The 20,480-nt window shown below is 42.8% G+C and overlaps 1 protein-coding gene across 1 annotated transcript; it reads right to left on the reverse strand.

Annotated features, from left to right (window-relative positions):
- Positions 1-2,526: 2,526 nt before the first annotated feature.
- On the reverse strand, positions 2,527-20,440 carry TMEM127 (transmembrane protein 127). Its single transcript, XM_063139008.1, has 4 exons — positions 20,272-20,440; positions 16,084-16,526; positions 6,582-6,746; positions 2,527-5,640 (listed from the first exon to the last, which is right to left on the reverse strand). The coding sequence occupies exons 2-4, from the start codon at positions 16,325-16,327 to the stop codon at positions 5,333-5,335; spliced, it is 717 nt and encodes a 238-aa protein (XP_062995078.1). The 5' UTR covers positions 16,328-16,526; positions 20,272-20,440; the 3' UTR covers positions 2,527-5,332.
- Between the last annotated feature and the right edge of the window lie 40 nt (positions 20,441-20,480).

Consider the following 20,480-nt stretch of genomic DNA (forward strand, 5'->3'; position numbering starts at 1 on the left):
GCTCGTCCCCGCCCTCTGCCCCCTAGGCCCCGCCCATCGCCCCTCAGGAGCCGCCTGCTATTGGCCGTTCGCGCACCAGCCCCGCCGCCCGGTTGGAGAAGGGAGACGTCCGTCTCTATTACGCTCCGCAGGCCCTTGCCCACTGTGGCCAGCAGGTTAGGCTGGCCCGGTTCCTTCCCGCGATCGTCTTCCTCCCCCACCCTCAACTCCGCCTTGTGACCCACTCAAGGGCGCCTTGGAGACAGCAAGACCCCAGTCGGGGCTGCCCCGCGCGGCGCCTGAAATAAATGCCGGCAGCTGTGATCGGCCTCCTTATTTGAGGAACTGGGAGTTTATGCGCCAATCACCTAAGCCTGGCTTTAGTCGAGCCGAGCTAGGCTTTGGGCATGCTAAACTTCTTTTAAAAATAAAAAGGCCTTTTGAGACAAGCAACATTGGGCTATTGTGAATATGTGTGTATTTAACTGCAGTACAGATGGCAAAAAGCAACATTCACCATCATCCCTCTCTAGGATTGACATTAAGCCCTTACCGGGCTGATGAAACGCAAAATAGACTTGTCATTCTGCTTCACTGAGAAGACAAAACTAAAAATGCAATGTGGTGTAACGGTTAAGGGAACTGGGATTTGAGCATGGAGAGCTGAGTTCAAATGCCCATTCAGTCAAACAAAGCTCAACAGTTGAATTACTACGTTTACTGCTCTGACAGCAAAAATTTAAAACTATCAACTTCCCCTTTCCATTTACATAATGGAGTAGAACTTTCAGCGTGCAATCCTATGCATGTTTAGATAAAAACAACCACAACTCCCAGCATTTCCCAACCAGTATGGCTGGCTGGGGAATGCTGGGAGTTGAAGGCCTTTTTTCTATATTTCTGTACTGTGCAGTAGCCAAAGCTGATCCTCTGGTAACGTAGCCCCAAACTGTTTAAGGCTTTGAATGTTAGTTGCACTTTAATCAGGCCTTCAAATGGATTAGTAGCCGATGCAGATGGAAAAATACTGGCTTAATATGTTCATGCTGGCCAGTCCCCATCTCACTACACTATTTTGGACCACCTATTTTTGGACCACATATTGCAGTAATCCAGGTGAGGTTCCAGAGCATAGATAGGTGATCTCTGTCTGGATAGGATTACAGAGAAAAGGTGATCTTTGCCACTGAGGCCACTAGTGTCTCTAAAGACAGTTCTGGATTAGCACCCCCAAATAAAACATTCTTTTGAGGGAGTACAACCTCGTCTAGAACATAACTCCGACCTAAACATGCATAGGATTGCACCCTAAAGGTATTTTTCCCTTTGCATTTGAAGCAGAACTTTCATAAAGGAAATGAGATCACACACACACACCCGCAACCCACACCCAATGAAAGGGGGCAACTGGACCATTGAAAGCCATTTTGGTACTTCTTTTAATCCTGCATCTTCCATTGTAAAGATAGGCTTTGAACTTGTTTTGGAAACCATTTTTTTCACTTTTGTATAATTTTGAGGAATAATTTTCATCTGCTCCAATTTAGTGAATAACACATCCAACAGCAAGTGGTTATTACATGTGATGTTCTCAGAATAAAGACCCCTTCCATCAGGCTCCTCAAAACAGCATCTGTATGGTGGTATAACATTTAAGAACATTCACACATATGATCAATTAAGCAACAGAAGTTAATCATTTAAAAATACATTTAAGTGGCTACCACCCTTGAAAAATTGTGTGGAAAATTTTAGTTGCATAACATGATGGCGTTTTTGCTATGGAGTACCTCACATGTGTACCAATAGACCAGTGCTATTGGTGTGGGGGAGAAAGAGAACAAAAAAGTACCTAAAATAATTAGGATAAAATATGCTGTCGTTTCTCCTTTCAGGCATAGATGTTCTGATGAAAAATAAAATGTATTTTGTTATGTGCCTAAGCTGATTTGCTAATGAACTAGGTAATCTGTTTGGAGAACAAAGGAGGCAGTGTTGGCTCTGAAAACATGTGCTTCATAAGAGAAGCTGGCCTGGCCAAGGCATTACAATCCAAGGAACTTCAACCAATCAGACACGTTACTTCCACTAAACCACAGCTCTCATGTTGCAAGACCAAACACTCAAGATGTTAAGATAACCAGCACTGCTGTATTACAGAGCATTTTGTTGTTGTCTTTATATGTTCCAGAGCACTTGTGCCTTCATTCTTCTATTGTCAGCTGAGAAGCTATGACTTTCCCTTACTCACAGTCAAATTTTAAATTGTAGGTTCCTTGGGGCAAAGAATTTTGTTACATCTCGCTGTAGAATACTACATAAACTGGGCACATTATATAAACAATCTCTTGATAGCATGTTTACAGGCATTCTCTGAGGTCACATTACACAGCTTTAGAATTGCCTCCTCCAGCAATGATGCAAGACTCTTCCATTTAGGCAAACACGATATGAGGGAGGATGAGAAGTCTGCCCTTTGCTGAATTTTGTTACCTATTCCCAGCCTTCAATGATAAAATATTAGAAATTTTAATTCTTAATCATGCATCAGTCCTTAGGAAGAAAAATAGTTTCAAGGAATGTTGACAAAGGCTAGGGACTGCTTCACACATACCTGCAGCAAGCAGTGTGATCGCTGTCAAAAACAAAATCAGAAAAGCGTTTTATTATGTACATGCAAGACCATGGTCAATGATGATTGGACAGGCGGGCTATACAAAAGCAAACACTAGCTGATTTGGTTAATGTTTTCTAATGGAGGGAGTGCACAGGATTGCTCAAGTCTGTGATAATTTCTTTTGTGAGCCACAGTCTAAACATCCAGCAAGAGACTATTTACATCCTTCTTTTATTTTTGGTAGAAAAAGGAATTCGGGATTTTACAGATGGATTTAATCAACAGGGCTTTGTGAACGGTGCTCAAGGTCTTAAAATAATCACAGTAACCAAGTACACAGATTACATGGAAACAAGTTTTAGTTAAGTACCCTCTGTGGAAACAAGCCGAGGGAAAACCATCTCCGTTCTGGAGAAGGGTCAAGCTCCCGTTGGCACGTGGAGGAGCTCGCTCTCCCTCCTCAGAGCCAGAAAAGGAGAAGACTGAAAGAGAGTGATCAAGTTCTTCCCCAGACCTCACATCAATCTCATCACGATCCAAAAAAGTAAGAGATTAGGTGGAAATAGTAAAATTATGCACAATATTTACAGCCAAACTCTTTTCTCATATGCAGTAGTCTGAAGGGAGGGGCAGCCTCTGCTTGCACCACACACAAAATGTGCTCTGGAGTCTGCTTTGTGAACATGTAGAAAACCTTCCTCTGGTAAAAAATGATGCAGCAATAGCAAGAAGGGCACACAAAATGAAGGCTGTGCCAGTGATACTCCTTATCCACCGGACTGGAGCTGAATGAAAGCTTCTTTAACCCCTGCTGCAAAGGACATCACTCTGTTTCTACAGTCAGATGCCTCCCAAATTCTACAGTTTGGTCCGTTGCCACCATATTTTTCAGAGGAGGAAGCGCCTTAAATAACTCTTCAGAATCCCATTAAAAACCTTTGCCCCAGTTTTCTTTCTAAGCAATTAAGAGAACATAAATGAGTCATCCCTCTCCCGCTTGCAGATATAACATTTTATACTTGCAACCCGGAAATCTCAGACAACACTGCACATGATATCCTCTGCATGAACTAGGACAAGTATGGAAGAACAGAAGGAAGCTGATAGTTCAAAACCAGATATGAATTCAAAAGACAGACATGCCCTCGGGATATAGCTTCAGCATTCATATCATGGCAAATATCCTTCAGAGCATCAATCAGGTTTCATTGCTGGATCTTTTAAGTTTGCTTGAATAGGAGCAAACTCCCATCTTGGTAACATTAAAACATTTTTTTCTCTTTTCAAAAAACTTGATACACCGCCGTCTCTCTTACTTCCTCATTCCACCTAAGTTGTTCCCTAGCCAGTAAAAACCAGCCGTCATGAGTAAATAAAGTTGCTGGCTTATTCAAAGCAGTTTTAGCTCAATGCACTACAATATGCAAAGAGAAAAGGGAAGTTAGTCCTATTTTCCATGTACAGACAAGGTATTACTGCCTGTGACTATTAGGAAGATCTCTGCATCTCACTAACACACTGACTTAAGGGGAGGAAAAGCTTTGGGGCTACAGAGAGGGTAGAATCAAAAGTAGACAGAAAAAGTTTAAATTAATATAGATTAAAGTAATTAAAATCAAGCCTGGAACCAGGTATTTGCATATAGTCTTGATATTTGGTGATAACTGAAAGTGGGCCATGCGTGTTGTGTGCATGTACGCGCCAGTGCCAATTGGAATGATAGCCCTTCTAAAGGCCCTGTTACTTTATCAGAAGTAGACCAACCTATCCAAGAGAAATTCAGTAGTGGCACTATCCTGGAGCTCGTTCTGACAAGTTTAGTTGGTCTCCCCACCCCCAAATACTTAGGGAGGGAAGGGGGCTGTGAGAACAGCAAATAAAGTGCAAAATGCTTCCGTTAAGTAGCATGAGGCAGAATGTGGGAGTCGATGAAGCAATGGTGGCAGGAAGCTTACCAAGACTTTCCGGCAAGCACACGAACCAACGGAAGTATGTCACCTCCCCACAAACCAGTGCATAGAGAAGGATTTCCACCTTTAGATGTGCTAAATGCAGAGCAGGCTTGCCCCCAGGTGTGAATATCCGCGAGAGAGTCACATTCCCCACAAAGAGGCAACCGCCTCTGAGCTCGGGTGGATGGACAGTGCAGGACTGTTGAACTCACTACTGCGAGTGTACGTACCAGTGTGAAAGATCTTATCACAATGCAAAAAATAGTGGACCCCGGCCGACCCCCACCCACTTAGCCAAGCTGTGCACGTGCCATCTCCTCCCCAGACGAGGCGAGGCGAGGCCTCCTCCTGATGTAGCTGTGCTCTTCCTCTCTGCACAGGAGTACGTTCAAGTGAGCGCAAGTCTCTGAGCAGCCCAGGACAAGTCTGTGGATTCAGAGAAAGTACAAAGCTGCAGCTGGGTCACGCTGGCCAGTTATTTCAGAGGCTCGGTGTACATAACGCAAGGAACGCTGGGAAACAAAGGTCACCCAGCTGATTGCTTTGGAACACAGGGCTGCTCTGGAGGTCACTGCACAGGCAAAGCTCCTCTTGGGTGACTCTCCAAAGTGAGTTCTCTCCCTAGCAAGGAGGGAGTAAAAGTGAGCGAACCACCTCGGAAAAAAGCACCGGTGAGTGGCTCCATAACAAGGAAGTGCATTCCCAGACAATCGTCTGCAGTTAGGGCTTTGGGTCAGGCCGGAAGAAAGCTTCCCACCCCAGGCCCCATCATCCAGTAGTAGCATTATGGTGTGTAGGCTGGAGGAGGCTGGAACTGGTTGATCACTTCGTACTCCGCTGGGTAAGGTTCATTCTCCTCCATCTCAGAGAGGAGCTCTAAGGCTTGCTCTTCTTCTTCAGTGGGGTAGTGGCGCAGCAAGTTGGCAGCTGTGGCAAGGATAGAGGCCCCACCAGCTCCAGCTACCAGGTAAAAGCTGACAGCAAATATAACATACACTTGCGAGCCGTGGTACTTTTTGTGCTGCTGCTGCTGCGCAAGGATCAGCTCCGAGGCCCAGTAACAGAACCCGATCACGGTGGCGCACTGCAACACTAAGGGCCGAAGGAAAATACAGGAAGATGCATTCAGAATTGGCATAGGAGGAGAAGCAAGACTGTTCACCCGTTTTAACAGCTAGATACCACATACTGTGCTCTCACAAGGGATGCTAGGAGGACAATTGTGCCTCTAACAGAATCTTGAACATACTTGTGGATATAGTGAAGGTGGTAGGCAATGCTGGAAAACAACCATCATTTATTAGAATGATGGTTTTAATTTTTGTGAACCGCCCAGAGAAATAAAATAAAAATAAATTAGAATGGAAATGCTTTGAGGTGTAACTAATTAATTCAAATCATCTCCTAAACATGGATTTTTTGTTTCTCTGAATAGACATGGGCTTAAAAGATGCACGTAATTGTTCACTGAGCGCCACATTTGCTAGAGAAAAAGTTATAATCTAGGTCCTTGTTGTGAGAAATATGGTCTCTCTCAATGAAGATACAGTAAGGGGTGGTCTGATGACATACAGGGTACTACTGTCTAAACTATGTGTCAATAGCAGCATTTGAGATTTTTACTACTACTCCCGGACCAATGAATACTACTATGTAGTACCTTCAATTTATCAAGCGCTTTGCAGAGTAATGTAAGAACAAGAGAGGACTTGAGTAGCTAGCTAACAGGCTGAATTTCAACAAAGGGAAGGTTAACGGGGGAAGAACGTGCAAATGAGGCTGTTCTGATCAAGGCTAAAAGCAAAGGCTTCATGGAAAGGATAGGTTTGAAAGAACAGAGATGGCATCCCAGAGACACCACTCCAGAACAGTTTAGTAGCCACATGGATTTGGTAGAGCAATGCAAGGGCCCAGAAACCACATGACAATCCCATTATGGGATTCTTTGAACCATAGCTTGAAAAAGGACTATCAAGTGGTTCAGGTGACTCCAACACAGGAAACCTAGCAGAGGACCAGCCCCCTCCAACTACCTGTGAGGATGTGGGCAAAGGCGTAACGCCGAGTGATCTTCAGTGCAGGGTGCTTGGGCCCAAACACATCCAACAGGAAGGCTGAAAGGCTGCAGATGATTCCCAAGAAGCAGAAAGCAGCAATAACTCGAAGCAGCAACACTGTCTGGGGGTTCATGCAGTACTCTGGAGGGGGAAGAGAGAACCCAAAATTAGCTTCCACAAATGTCATTACAGGTCATAAAACCAAGAGCTTCCTGGATCCTTCTGGGAATTCAACAATTTAATTCGGGCAGCTGGGCCAAAATCTGCACAGCACACGGCATTAGCTGTTGATTACCTAAACATTTATTTCGCTCCCATGGATGGGCTAGGTTGATGCAAGGGAGTCTCTGCCCAAGTGGCTTACAGCCAATATTTTGTTTTGTTTCATCAGGATGGTGAATTGTCAATAGCATGCTAAAGACAAAAACTTTACCACAATTTTAATACCACATTAACAATCTTTAATATTGCTGGCAACAAGTTCTGGTGCCATGCTGATGAAATGGTTTGACACTTTCACCATGAAATGCAACAGGGTAAAATACTGTAGCCTGGTGTGAAAAGTTTTATTGCTAACACACTGCCATCAGCCACGATAAATGCCTTGTCCTTAGTGCATTAAAAACACACACACCATTCCCTCCAGACTCACCGAGAACTAGAGATGTATTTATTTATTATTTATTTATTTATTGCATTTTTATACCGCCCAATAGCTGAAGTTCTCTGGGTGGTTCATAAAAATTAAGTAGGAAAGAACTCAGGGGTGGCAAGTGTCATTTCACACTTAATCCTCAAACAGCATTTTTTTGGGGGGGAGGGGGGAATACCAAGAACACAGGGGGACTCAGGATGGGGGAGCTGTTCCTTCTGAAAAGGAAACCCTCAGATTGAGAAGTGAGTGCAAGGAGCTAGTTTTTTGCATGGCGCAGGCCACAATATGGACAACCTCTTGAGCTGTGGACAAAACAGGCCATCTTTCACAGGCCAAATGTGAAAGCATGGAAAAAACTGAAAAATTCGGGTGGAAAACTGGTTTTTTTCTGTTTTTTTCTGAAGCCTTTTTTGTTCCCCCCCACAAATTGGAAAAATTGGAAAAAATGAAGAAAAAAACATTAAAGAATGTTTTATTTTAGCATGATGAATAAAATGTTTAAGAGAAGGTGTTCAGATATTTACTTCTCCAAATGATTTCTAAAAACTATACAGTATCAGATTATTACAATTTCTGTGCACCAAGGACAAGCAAGTCCTAGGTTGCAAACTGAGATTACAACTCTCAAATGCAAGAGCAAGATGAATTTCTGCCTCTAGGGGGCAGTGCTGCCATTGAAACAGAGACAGAAACTAATAGTGATAGCTATAGGTCAGGAAATGAGTCTGATTAAATTTCATGCATATTCATTGAATCTTGGTCCCCCGCTTTTTCTCACTTCTTTTTATGGGAATGGGGGATTTATGCCTTGACACTGGAGGACTAGCAGAGACATAAATAATTTGGTTTCTTCTTCTGTTGTTGTTGTTTTAAATTGTTTTTTGCCTGCTCCTCATAAACTGGCAGAACAAAAGAAGTTCCTAACAGTTCAGGTGTTCCTAACAGTTCAGGAGCTTTAATTTATTTAAAGTAAATTAAATTAGTCTTTTTGTTTGCTTTTTCTGAACTGCTGAACACGCTGCAAAGTGAAATACCGACCTGCAGCCAGCCACCATTTTTATTTTCTAAGAATGCCTCTGTGTGGCACATTGGGCCCAGAGGCATTCATGAATAATGCTGGTGCTATAGCCTGGTGCTTTGCATTGCATGCAAGGTGGCTACTAGGAGGGCTTTCTCCGCTGTGGCACCCCGGCTGTGGAATGAGCTCCCCAGAGAGGTCCGCCTGGCGCCTACACTGTACTCTTTTCGGCGCCAGCTGAAGACCTTTTTATTCTCTCAGTATTTTAACACTTAATTTTAACTTAAATTTAATTTTTACTGTTCTAACTCAGTATTTTAATCTCATATCAATTTTGCTGCGTGGTTTTATCCTGGTTGTGCTTTTTATACTGTATTTTGTATTTGTGCTTTTAACTTGTGGGTTGTTTTATTATGGTTTTAATTTTCGTGAACCGCCCAGAGAGCTTCGGCTATTGGGCGGTATAAAAATGTAATAAATAAAATAATAAAATAAATAAATAAGGATAGATTTTGACATTTGGGCCCCTGAAAATGAAAAAACTAGTACATGGTTCATCTACAAGATTGCCACCTGCACTGGGCACAAATAGATACAACTTTTAGATATAGAGCCTCCTGAAAGCTTCCCAATTATAAAACAATTATTAAAACAAGTGGCCAGGAGCCCGATATTTACTCTTATGTGATCATTTAATGTTTGTAGACAATGGCTGGATAAGTTAATGCCAAATCTCTCTCCACTACTCCCATTATATTGTCACCCAGAATTTATTAGTAATGCAAGGCAAATCGAGAGAGGGGCATTATCTTGATAGAAATTCCGCATTCACTACAACCCTGCTCTCTTAAATGCTTCTATTATTATTATTATTATTATTATTATTATTTATTATTATTATTATTATTATTTATTTATATAGCACCATCAATGTACATGGTGCTTGCTATTTACTGTGTTATCTGTACAGCACCATGTACATTGATGGTGCTATATAAATAAATAAATAATAATAATAATAATAATAATAATAATAATAATAATAATAATAGAAGCATTTAAGAGAGCAGGGTTGTAGTGAATGTGGAATTTCTATCAAGATAATGCCCCTCTCTCTATGGATTTGTGGAGGACCCATTTGAAGGGCAGTTACACCAGTCTTAAAATCTCTTCACTGGCTGCCAATTAGTTTCCAGGCAAAGTATAAAGTGTTGGTTATCACCTTTAAAGACCTACATGGTTTGGGTCCAGGCTACCTGCGGGATCGCCTTCTCCTATGCAATCTGCCCCGCACATTCAGGTCCTCTGAGAAGAATTTACTCCAGCTAACAAAAACAAGGCTGACAACTATTACCCAGAGGACCTTTTCTTCTGCCGCTCCCAGTTTGTGGAATGGCTTGCCGGGAGACATCCCTCAACTTAACAGTCTTCCAGAACTTAAGAAAGCCATATAGACTGATCTTTTCCAGCAGGCCTACCCAGCTGAATTTTAAGATGCCCTTTTTAATGGTGTGCTGCTTTTAATGATGCACTAGTTTTAAACGTTTGAATTAGTTGTATGTATTTTATGGTGTTTTTATTTGTGTTGTACCCCACCTCGATCCAGAGGAAGAGGCGGGTAACAAATAAATATATTATTATTAATATTACATGGATGGAGTGGTGCCAGGTGGGTACATTTATAGGTCAATCACATGTTAAGGAATGGGCCACATGTCCTCTTACAGAGTTTGAATTCTTAATCAAGTCCTCTACAGGTACTGACTCAGGTCTAGTGTTTCGACTATATTCCATTATTCTCAGTGTTGAGATGGGTAGTTCTGAGGGTCTAAAGAAAATATGGGAGCTGGATTGGTCGATTAATACCGAGGATACAGATTCGGCAAATTTGTTGGGCAAATTCCCATTCAAATCTGTCACAATATCCACAAAGGAAACAATGTTAAAGATCTTGCAAAAATAGTATTTATCCCCAGCAAGGGTGGCAGAATTCAATAAATCAATTTTGCAATATTGCTGGAGGGGCTGTGGAGACGTAGGCTCATTTCAGCATATGTGGTGGCATTGTGCTAAAACAAATTTTTGGGGACTTGATAGTTAAAGAAATTGAAAAGATACCCAAGCAAATGGTTGTTAAATCCCCAGCATTCGTATCGTTCGGATTCGTTCAGAAGGATAATGAAGAAGTTTTAAGTCATTGACAGGATCTCTTTTGGTTGCTGCCAGATTGGTAAGAGTTAGATATTGGAAGGATTTGGCTGACACCACACTTTGGCGTGTAGCCTTAATGGAGAAACTGACCAATAAACCGAGATTGGTAAGAGGAACAAAATCTAAAGAAACATTTAATACAGACTGGCATTGCTTTATGGTATATACAACTTGGAATGGCAGAATAAAATTCCAAAAGCATTTAAATCTCTTTGGTTGACATCATTATTATTATTATTATTATTATTATTATTATTATTATTATTTATTGCATTTTTATACCGCCCAATAGCCGAAGCTCCCTGGGTGGTTCACAAAAATTAAAACAATTCAAAGTATAAAACAAACAGTATAAAAACATGATATAAAATACACATTAAAACGATTAAAACATACCATACATGATTAAACCATCCTGAAAACATCCTGAAAACATTCTAAAATTTCACTGGATAGGCCTGCTGGAATAGATCAGTCTTTATTGCTTTTTTAAATTCTAAAAGATAGTCAAGTTGGCAAATCTCCTCCAGCAGGCCATTCCACAGTCTGGGAGCAGCAGAAGAAAAGGTCCTCTGGGTAACAGTTGTTAATCTAGTTTTTGCTAGCTGAAGTGGATTCTTCCCAGAGGACCTGAGTGTGCGGAGCGGATTGTACAGGAGAAGGTGATCCCACAGATAGCCTGGACCCAAACCATGTAGGGCTTTAAAGGTAATAATGAAAGGTATCTCTCTTGTGGTTGGTTAAAAAGAATTCTTGACTTATAAAGAAGGGAAGGAAATGCTTAAGATCTGAAGAATGATATATTTTGTGATAGATATATTTTGTAATAGTTGTAACATGTTCATTGATTTCCTGTGAAATAGGGTTAGGGATATTATCTTCAAGTTTATTATGTTTTGTTTTCTGTATGAAATTTAAAATAAACAAATAATACAACAACTTAAGCCCCTGAAAACAATTTCATTTAAAAGAAAAGAGAAGTTTCTGGTCCTCGTGATTGTAGAATATGGCTTGGAATGTGTCTTACATGAATTTACACAAGATTATTAAGTTTCTGATTACACTAATGGCAAACAAAGCAATCTTTGGGTGGCTACACATGCGAAGCAGCAACTCCAAGGTCATTTTATTTGTCACCAGCACAACTAAAGCCAGAGATATTGGTTCCTTACTCAATTTGTAGAGTAATGAACCAAGTCTTGTTATGACAGTCTATCACAGCCTGCTTTTGTTGTCTTTCAGCAGGATGTTCTGACTCAGCCTCAGGTTTTTCCAGATTCCCCTGTGGTAGAGAACTTCCTTCTAGCCTTGTATTGTTTTGACAATGTTGATCAGTTCATATTTCAGCCATTCCAACCCAAGCAAAGAATGATTTCAGTACAGAAGCCTCTCCTGTATGTAATGTTCCCTCAAGGACCTTTCCACCTACTTAGATGCTCAACACTGGTTTGTCTTGTTGCTTTCACCATGGCAACAAGCTGGGCCACACAATGAGCCATACACATTCAACAAGATAAAAACTGGAGAACGGTGTGGTCTGTTAGGAAGCAGATGGCAGACTTGGCAGCTAAAACACGGAAAAGCAATGCCCATCACTGATAAACTAAGGTGGAACTATGTATATAGTTCACCTGTTATCCACCTACGTGGCTTAGGCTCACAGAAATAGCTTGTGCTAGTTACACTGGATGTTTGACTTTTAAAAGGCTTGAACTCGCACTGACTCACAATGTTCATATTCCTCTATTCACTTATATCTGAGTCAGTCATTTGTAGCCTGAAAAAGAGACACCCCTCTCTCTGCCCTGGTCACCTAGAAATGATTCTGCTCCTCAGAGGAGTGGCAGTCTTGTAAGCTAATACATGGAAAGACAGGGTCCCTCACTGATTACCTGAGGTGGAACTCAAGCTAAATATGGAGGGTTGTATTTTTTTAAAAAAACAGTTGCTAAATATGGCAGAATTCCAAGACTTTTGTGGGTGGATTGAACCTTGAAAGGCTCAGGGGAGAGAACAGACAATATTTTAAAACATTAAGGCAGATGGCACACTAAAACACAGAGGTTAAGCATTTTGAGATAAACATGACTTAGCATGTCATGTGAACCATTCCGGCTACATAAGCACGGTTTAAACACGCTCACTAACCATTCATTGCACACGGGTTAGCAACCTAACCATGGCTTCCCTTGTTGTCTGAACAGGTCCACTATGTATATAGTTCACCTGTTGTCCACCTGCATGGCTCAGGCTCTCAGAAATAGCTTGTGCTAGCTACACTAAATTTTTGACTTTTAAAAGGCTTGAACTCTCACAACTTTCACATTTCTCTATTCACTCATATCTGAGTCAGTCATTTCTAGCTTGAAAGAAAAAGAGACACCCCCACCCTCTCTCCCTAGTCACCTAGAAATTGTTCTGCTCCTCAGAGGAGTGGCTATTTATAACCCTGGCTAAAGTGAAAATTCAGCCAATTATGTTGCTTTTTGTAAGTCTGACAGAACTTGAGTGTCTTCCGGAAGCATAAACTATTTTGGACAAGCGGGAGTGGGTGAGCTTAAACATTTATGTAGGGCTGTGTAACTTAGGCCTGCATCCAAAGAAGTGTGGAATGAGTTTTTGAGCCCAAGGGACATTCAACTTGCTTCTCAAACTGTAGCCCACCCACACTCCAATGCAGCATGACCAACTGTTTCTGAAAGAGTTTCAAAAGCTGCGGTGATGGGGGAGGGAGTGTCTTCTGTGTACCTCTTTGCTAGGCTCTCTCATATGATAATCCCACCATGTTTGACCATCTAAAATGTGAAAGCAGAGAGTCAGTGAGAAGCATACCTTCAAAAAGTCTCTGTGACTTTAGAACTCACAAATGCTGAAAAATGTACTAATTCCAATTTTCTTTAAAAAGTCTACATATTTCCTCTTTCCTGTAGCTCTGAATATTAAAAACTTTTTTTAAAAAAATGTGAACAGGGATTCTGAGGGTGTGTTGTTGTTTTTTTACAAGCAGGCAAGTATTTGCCTGGGCTGTTTTGAAGATCTGTTAGATGCAGCTTCTCTCAGTTCAATTAACTATGTAGTCCTGCTTAATGTGAGTTTCATCATGACAGTAAGCAGCATGAAAGCATAGTCAGGAAAATATACCAATACCATGCTTATAGGTTGTTTCATTTGTAGCAAGCACAAGGGTCACATAATCTAATACCAAGGGAATAGTTGCCTAGAGCCTAATGCACTGGAGACAGCCGTGGCGAAATTGCCACCAGGGACACCAGAATGATTCAGTCTCATTGGAATATGAAGCGAACTACCTCTTGCTCCCATTAACAGAATTATTGCCTCTGGTGATTAGTGTTGTGTGTGTGTGTGTGAGAGAGAGAGACGGGGGGGGGGGGGGGAGCTGTACATAGTGCATTGCAAAGCAACAGATGCCCAAAAAGCAAATGAACCAACTCAAGTTCCTGACCCAAAGAATTTTCTCACTCTAAATTTGACAGCAGAGGAAACAAAGGAAGGAAGCCAGTTGCAAACAGGGATGAATATGAACAAATGTGGTTACACATACGTAGGCTTCATTTTGGTCAGGGATGAGAACTTAAAGTAGGAGTAGGCAATGTGGTGGCCGTGGGCCCATGCACCCTCAGATACCTTTCTTTGCACCCATGAAGGGACTCTACCCCTCCCACATTAAAGGAAATCAACACATTTTGCTGTGAAATAGGTTGATGCTGAACACTGTGGGTTAAAGTGAGTTCTGCCCTGTTTTGAGCAGGTTACTTGTCCTTCGCCACACCTGCTACGGCAGCCATCTGGTAGTGGTGCCTAGGAGTTCCTCCAATTACCAAATGGGCCCATGTCCCAATGGATTGCTTAATCCTGACCTAAAGGATTAAGCATAGACATCACAAGAAAGGTGGGTTTCAAGGACGGATTTGAAAGAAAATGACACTGTATAGGTGTTCTGGAATTTCCAGGGATAGTGGGACATGAGGAAAAATGGGCAACGGTAGAGTCAGAGCAAAAAATAACTAGCAGGAATGTTCTAGAATCCTCAAGGGCAGCAGTTTTAACAGTGAGGGGTGACTGACTGCCAGAGGAGAGCTGTTGGCAACCAGCCAGTTGTTTTGACGGGAAATTAACCATACACAGTTAAAAAGTTGCCTTGACTGTTTGATTACTGATGTCTGCAAAAAAAAAAAATTCTTGGGCTGGTTTTGGTTAGGTCTTCTCCAGTTCAGGGGCACAGAAAAAATATGGGAGAGGATGGCCGAGAGAGGGAGGAAGAGTAATGGTTGAGTAGGCAAGAAATTATGCAGCTTTTTTTCCTCTGCAGCAGTAACACACTTCTTGCTGGTAAGGATCTGCTTGCACTCTAACCATAGCCATGTGTCAATCGCCTGAGCTGCATGCTGTGAAACTCAGCCAAAGTTAAGATTCGAAGCAGCACACATTTAAATCAGAGTTAAGCATGTGCCTTACTTTCTCCCACTGGAAAGAATGGGACTTAATTTGAAGAAGTTACATGTTCAAACACTAAGCATCAAATGAAGGCCATTATAACAAAGATCGTATATCTTTGTTATGCAGGCATGGATAGGCAGCATCTGGTTCTATAGAAGAGCAGTATGACTGCAATCTTACTTACCTAACAGTAAGCAGCACTGAACGCAGTGGGGCTAACTTTAAGAATACATGCATACAGGAATGCAGTTTGAATGGGTAAGGAGAGTGGCGGGCCAGATCACTACTCTAGGGATTGTCAGGGATCCTGTTCAGACAACACACTAAGCCACAGTGGTTAAGCATTTTGAGCTAAACATTATGGTTTAGTGTGCCATGTGAACCATGACTTAGCGTGTTGTGAGAACCATTCCTAACCATGATAGCTAAATAACCACGGTTTAATATGCTCATTAACCATTTGTTGCAAAAGGGTTAGTGGCCTAACCATGGTTTAGTGTGCTGTCTGAACAGGCCTTGTAAGCCTCATTACTACAGCTACATGTTCCTCCATAATCTCTGGGCTGGCAGTTTAGCATTAGTATGCTTTTTCCTTTCAATGAAGTTCTTTCTCTTTTTTTTTGCGCCAACAGATCTCATTCATATCACTGTTTCGAAACAGATTGGCTGCCCTACTATCAACAGTTACTTATTATACCACATCAAAAGTCACACGCACACAATCCACTTTGGCGACCATTAAATATACAACCTGATGCTCATTTACTACAGTAACTTCCACTGATCTCAGAGGAACCTTCTGCCAAGTACACACTATAGGGTCATGCTCCAGTGTGGTATAGTGGCTAAAGTGTCAGATTGGGAGTCGGGAGATCCAGGTTCTAGTCCCCACTCGGCCATGGAAACCCACTGGGTGACTTTGGGCCAGTCACAGACTCTTAGCCCAACCTACCTCACAGGGTTGTTATTGTGAGGATAAAAGGGAGAGGAGGAGGAAGATGTACACTGCCTTGGGTTCCTTGGAGGAAAAAAGGCGGGATATAAACGCAATAAATAAATAAATAAATGGTTAGTCCTTGAACCAGCCAGCCTGCATTTCTCTTTAAAAGCACACACAATCCACCCTCTGTTCTCACCTTTCAGTAATTCAGGGTCAACATATCCCAGCACGTCAGCAACTCCCAGCTCTTGGCGAGAACAAGTGCCCCCATGGATTCGTAGCCAGGCAGGTTCTGCCAAAGCAGTACACAGAGCAGTTATTGAGAGGGCACCAGGCAATGCAGAAGCCAAGCTCCGTTCTGGCTGCTTCGGCAAGGCACTCCCATCCTGGCCTCTCCTCCGACGCCCACTGGGCAACACCGAGCCACTTGGGGTGTACATGGATCCTCTTTCTGAGATTAGGCCAAATAAATCCAACACCACACGCTGTGGACAGAAGCACTTTAGATCATCAGGAGTAGTGAGTGTTCGGTATTATCAATGCTATTAGGCACCAGTCAGGGAGAAGCAGATTGATAGAAGGCCTGCAGGCAGAAGAGATCATTGGATGTAGCGTGCTTTCTATATTCTGTTGAGGAACCTGAAAGAGATGATAGATGCTTCAAGTGACAAGCAGATGCATTTTTTTAAATAGCTTTTTGCCTGAAGCAAATAAGAACCACCTCCAGATGACCACAGTAAAGACGTCTGATAGAAATGTGTTTCTTTTTTGGCTAAGTGACTAATCTGTGGTGGGTAGGCTAGCGAATGCCATTTGTAGATGCTGGCAAGGCAAAGCAGATGAGATGCAGTCATTTTCCAAATAGTGAGAAGTCACACCAAGGTGCTTGATAATTGGGTTAAGAAAACACAAACACTACTAAAGAAGTCAGTAATTCTCCAGCCAAAGAAGGCGATTCAAACGGTTACATGCAAAGCAAGGAGTCTGTGCACTGTTGGTGTGCACAGCCCGTACGTATTTTATTAACATATTGATATCCTGCTTTCTTGCTCCTAAACAGAAACCTCATGACCACTAAAATAAAAACAATTTAACATGAACAATACAGAAACAGACATACACCTCTTTAATTCTTCATAACAAACACCAGTGTGTAATATCCAGAAGTGAGAGGGTGTCCTGATCTCAAATGACACCACTGTTTATCTACCCTCCCCTTCTGGTTAAGAAAAGAAATCTGTGCCTCTAGCATGTATATTAGTACTAAAGCCCACTGAATCATTTTGGTTGGAGATATTAGGTGCTGAGAAATAATCCTATGAGAATCTAAATTAGAGGTGAGAGGAGTCCCACTCCAACCCTCCTCCAATAAAACAGAAGAAATTGTGCTTTGGCAATGAAAGCCCAGTACAGAAGCCTACTGACTTGTTCCTAACGATAGCCATTCAGCCTTTATAGAACCAGTGAGTTTATCAGAGCTAGACATTTGGCTGAGGAATAGCTATGCCTGGCCTGTAACAAGGAGCAGAGGCAATGTCCACCATCTCCAAACGGCATCCCTTTCTTTTCAAGCAAGGGGATTTGTGCCTTTGGTACGGATATCTAGCACCTAAACCTTATTGAACTGTTTTTAACAACCTGTTCAATGTGCAGAAGATCAGAGCATTGGGCAGAGGAAATTAGGGGCTGTCATTAATCCACTGAACAGTTTTGAAACAACAGTCCACAGATCTCAGTTGTATGGAGAGATAAGGGATGTTCACTTTTATTGTGTCTAAATGGCATCTTTGTTTACACACACTCTCTTTCTTTTAGTTTGTGCCTTTGGCATGGTAACAGCGCATTCAATTTTTCAAAGTCCACCGAATGTACCACAAGAGCCACTCAGGCTGCATGAGACTAGAAAGTTAGGTATTTTCCTGAAGAATAACTATATGCCTCTTGGAATAAAGAATAAAGAACAATCAGCAAAAGGATTTGTACTTTTGGCCCATACATATGCCCACCAAATTGCTTCTAACAAGAATCACTCAACCTACTTAACGCCAAAGAATATTGTTTACCAGAGAAATACCTGTACATCTGATTGTAATTAAGCCCAAGTACATTTCAGCTGGAACAGTTGCAAAATCTTCCCAAGCCTCAATTTCCTTTCTCTAGTGTCCCCCTTTTATTGGTATATAGATTGTAAGACCCTCATTCTTTGTAAAACGTCATGTACATGGAAGGTTTTAAGAACAGTGAGGGGCAACCCTGCTCCAAATTTAAGCAACAACTCTGTTTGCCTTAAATTCTCTTTTCCTCCTCCATTGATTTCTAGACTGTTAAGTCCCTTGAGGCAGGGATTGTTATATACTGCTTCTAAGCTGTATTGTTTTTATTGTGGTTTTGTTCATTGTTAAACTGCCCTTAACTCTATATTCCACCTAGAGTACTTTGTATATAGGTGGGTTATAAATTAAATAAATAATACATAATAATTATAATAATTAGTAATACTAAATGCATATAGACTTCCCATGACATAGGTTCTGTGGTTGGCTCCCAAACAAATAGAACAATTCAAACACAATATAAAGTGATAAAAACTTGTTAAACATTAACACTACCATTAAAACAGATTTAACACATCACATGAGTTAAATAGAAGGCCTGGGTAAACAAAAAGGTTTTTACTGGAACCAAAAAGCCGAGGCCTGCAAACTTCTCTGGGAAGGCCTTCTCCTGGGTGGCTACCCAGTTCACTTCATTCAGCAGGAGGCACCCAAAGCAGGCCATGTGAAGAAGATCTAAAGGACCATGTAAGGTACATATGGGAAAAGGGCAATCTTTCAAGCAACCTGGGTCCTAAGCCATTATTTATTTATGTACAGAACTTATATCCTGCCGTTTTTTGTTTTGTTTTTCCCTCTTGCAAGGAAGCCCAAGGCGGATTACACGGTCCTCCTCTCCATTTTATCTTCCCAACAACCCTGTGAGGTCCTTTAAGTTAGGAATCCGTGACTGGCCCAAAGTCACCTTTTGAGCTTCATTATTATTAGATTTGTATTCCACCTTTTTCCTGTCGCAAGGAGCCTAAGGCAGCTCACACAGTCAACCTCCTCTCCAACCTCACAACAACCCTGTAAGGTAGGTTAGGCTGAGACTCAGTGACTGGCCTAAAGTCCCCCAGTGAGCTTTATGGCTGAGTGAGGACTCGAATCAGGGTCTCCCCCGTGCCAGTCAAACACTATCCAACCACAGTTGGCTCACTCTTTAGAACCTTACAGCACTGACTGGGAACATGCAGCCCTCCAGACTGCAACTCTGTCCCCCAGCGCCACTGGCTATGCAAGTGACGGCTGATGGCAGCCACTGCAGTCCAACAAGAGCCAGTGTGGCTCAGCGGCTAAAGTGACTGGCCCAAAGTCACTCAGTGGGTTTCCATGGCTTCCATCGGGAGATCCGGGTTCTAGTCCCCACTCAGCCATGGAAACCCACTGGGTGACTTTGGGCCAGTCACAGACTCACAGCCCAACCTACCTTACAAGGTTGTTGTTGTGAAGATAAAAAATGGAGAGGAGGAGGATTATTATGTTTGCTGCCTTGGGCTCCTTGGAGGAAACAAGGCGGGATATAAATGCAATAATAAGTAAAATCGAAATAACAACTGGAGGGCCACCAGCTGCCCACCTCTGCTTGAGAAGTTAACACCAGCACTTGAAGCTGGGCACAAAAGAGAGGAGGGAGCCGGGGAGCCGCCGGCGGACAGGCGGAACGTGGACAAACAGCCCAGGCGCAGCTTTTTGCGAAGTGAATTTGCGAAGGCAGAAACATAGCAACATCGGAAGTTGTCTTATACCGATTCAGTCCCTTGCTCCATCCAGCCCGGGATTGTTGACACTGACTGGCAGTATTTAGCTATTTATTTATGACACAGTTATGCTGCCCAACAGAGCCTAAGCTCTCTGGGCAGTTTTCAACGAAATGGCTCCGTAGGGTTTCGGGGAGGATTATTATTATTATTATTATTATTATTATTATTATTATTATTATTATTATTATTATTTATTTGTATCCCGCCTTTTGCCCAATGCTGGGCCTCAAGGCGGCCTTACAAAGTTTAAAATATACATTGGGGGGGGGGAGGGAAACAAAACCATAAACAGGATCTCTGCCACCGAGCCACGACTCCCCCTCCCCCACTCCCTTCGCCCGGCCGGGAAAGCCCCCCTCCCCCGCTTACCCGGGGTGGGGGCACCTACGACCCTCCCCCTCAGCGCCCACTCCCCGCAGACAAAGCCGGGGTTGAGGCGACACTCAAGGGGGGGGAGGAGGGCCGGGCTGCCCTGCCCCACCCCGCCCCACCGGCAGACAGGCGGCCCTCAGTCAGTCAGCCACTCACCGCTCGGACCCTTCCCGGGCCCCTTCCCTCAACGACGCTCCGCGAGGGACCATTCTCTTCCGCGCGCGCGCCTCGGCAGCTCTGAGGGGCCGTCGCCCGGCCCGACAAAAACACCCTTCCGTTCCTCCCTTTCTGCCACCGAGCAGCTACGGCCGCCACTTCCGTTTCCGCCTCCTCTTCCGTGCGAGGCGGGCGGCCGCGCGCGACGT

This window comes from Elgaria multicarinata, chromosome 12 (assembly GCF_023053635.1).
Source record: "Elgaria multicarinata webbii isolate HBS135686 ecotype San Diego chromosome 12, rElgMul1.1.pri, whole genome shotgun sequence".
NCBI lineage: Eukaryota > Metazoa > Chordata > Lepidosauria > Squamata > Anguidae > Elgaria > Elgaria multicarinata.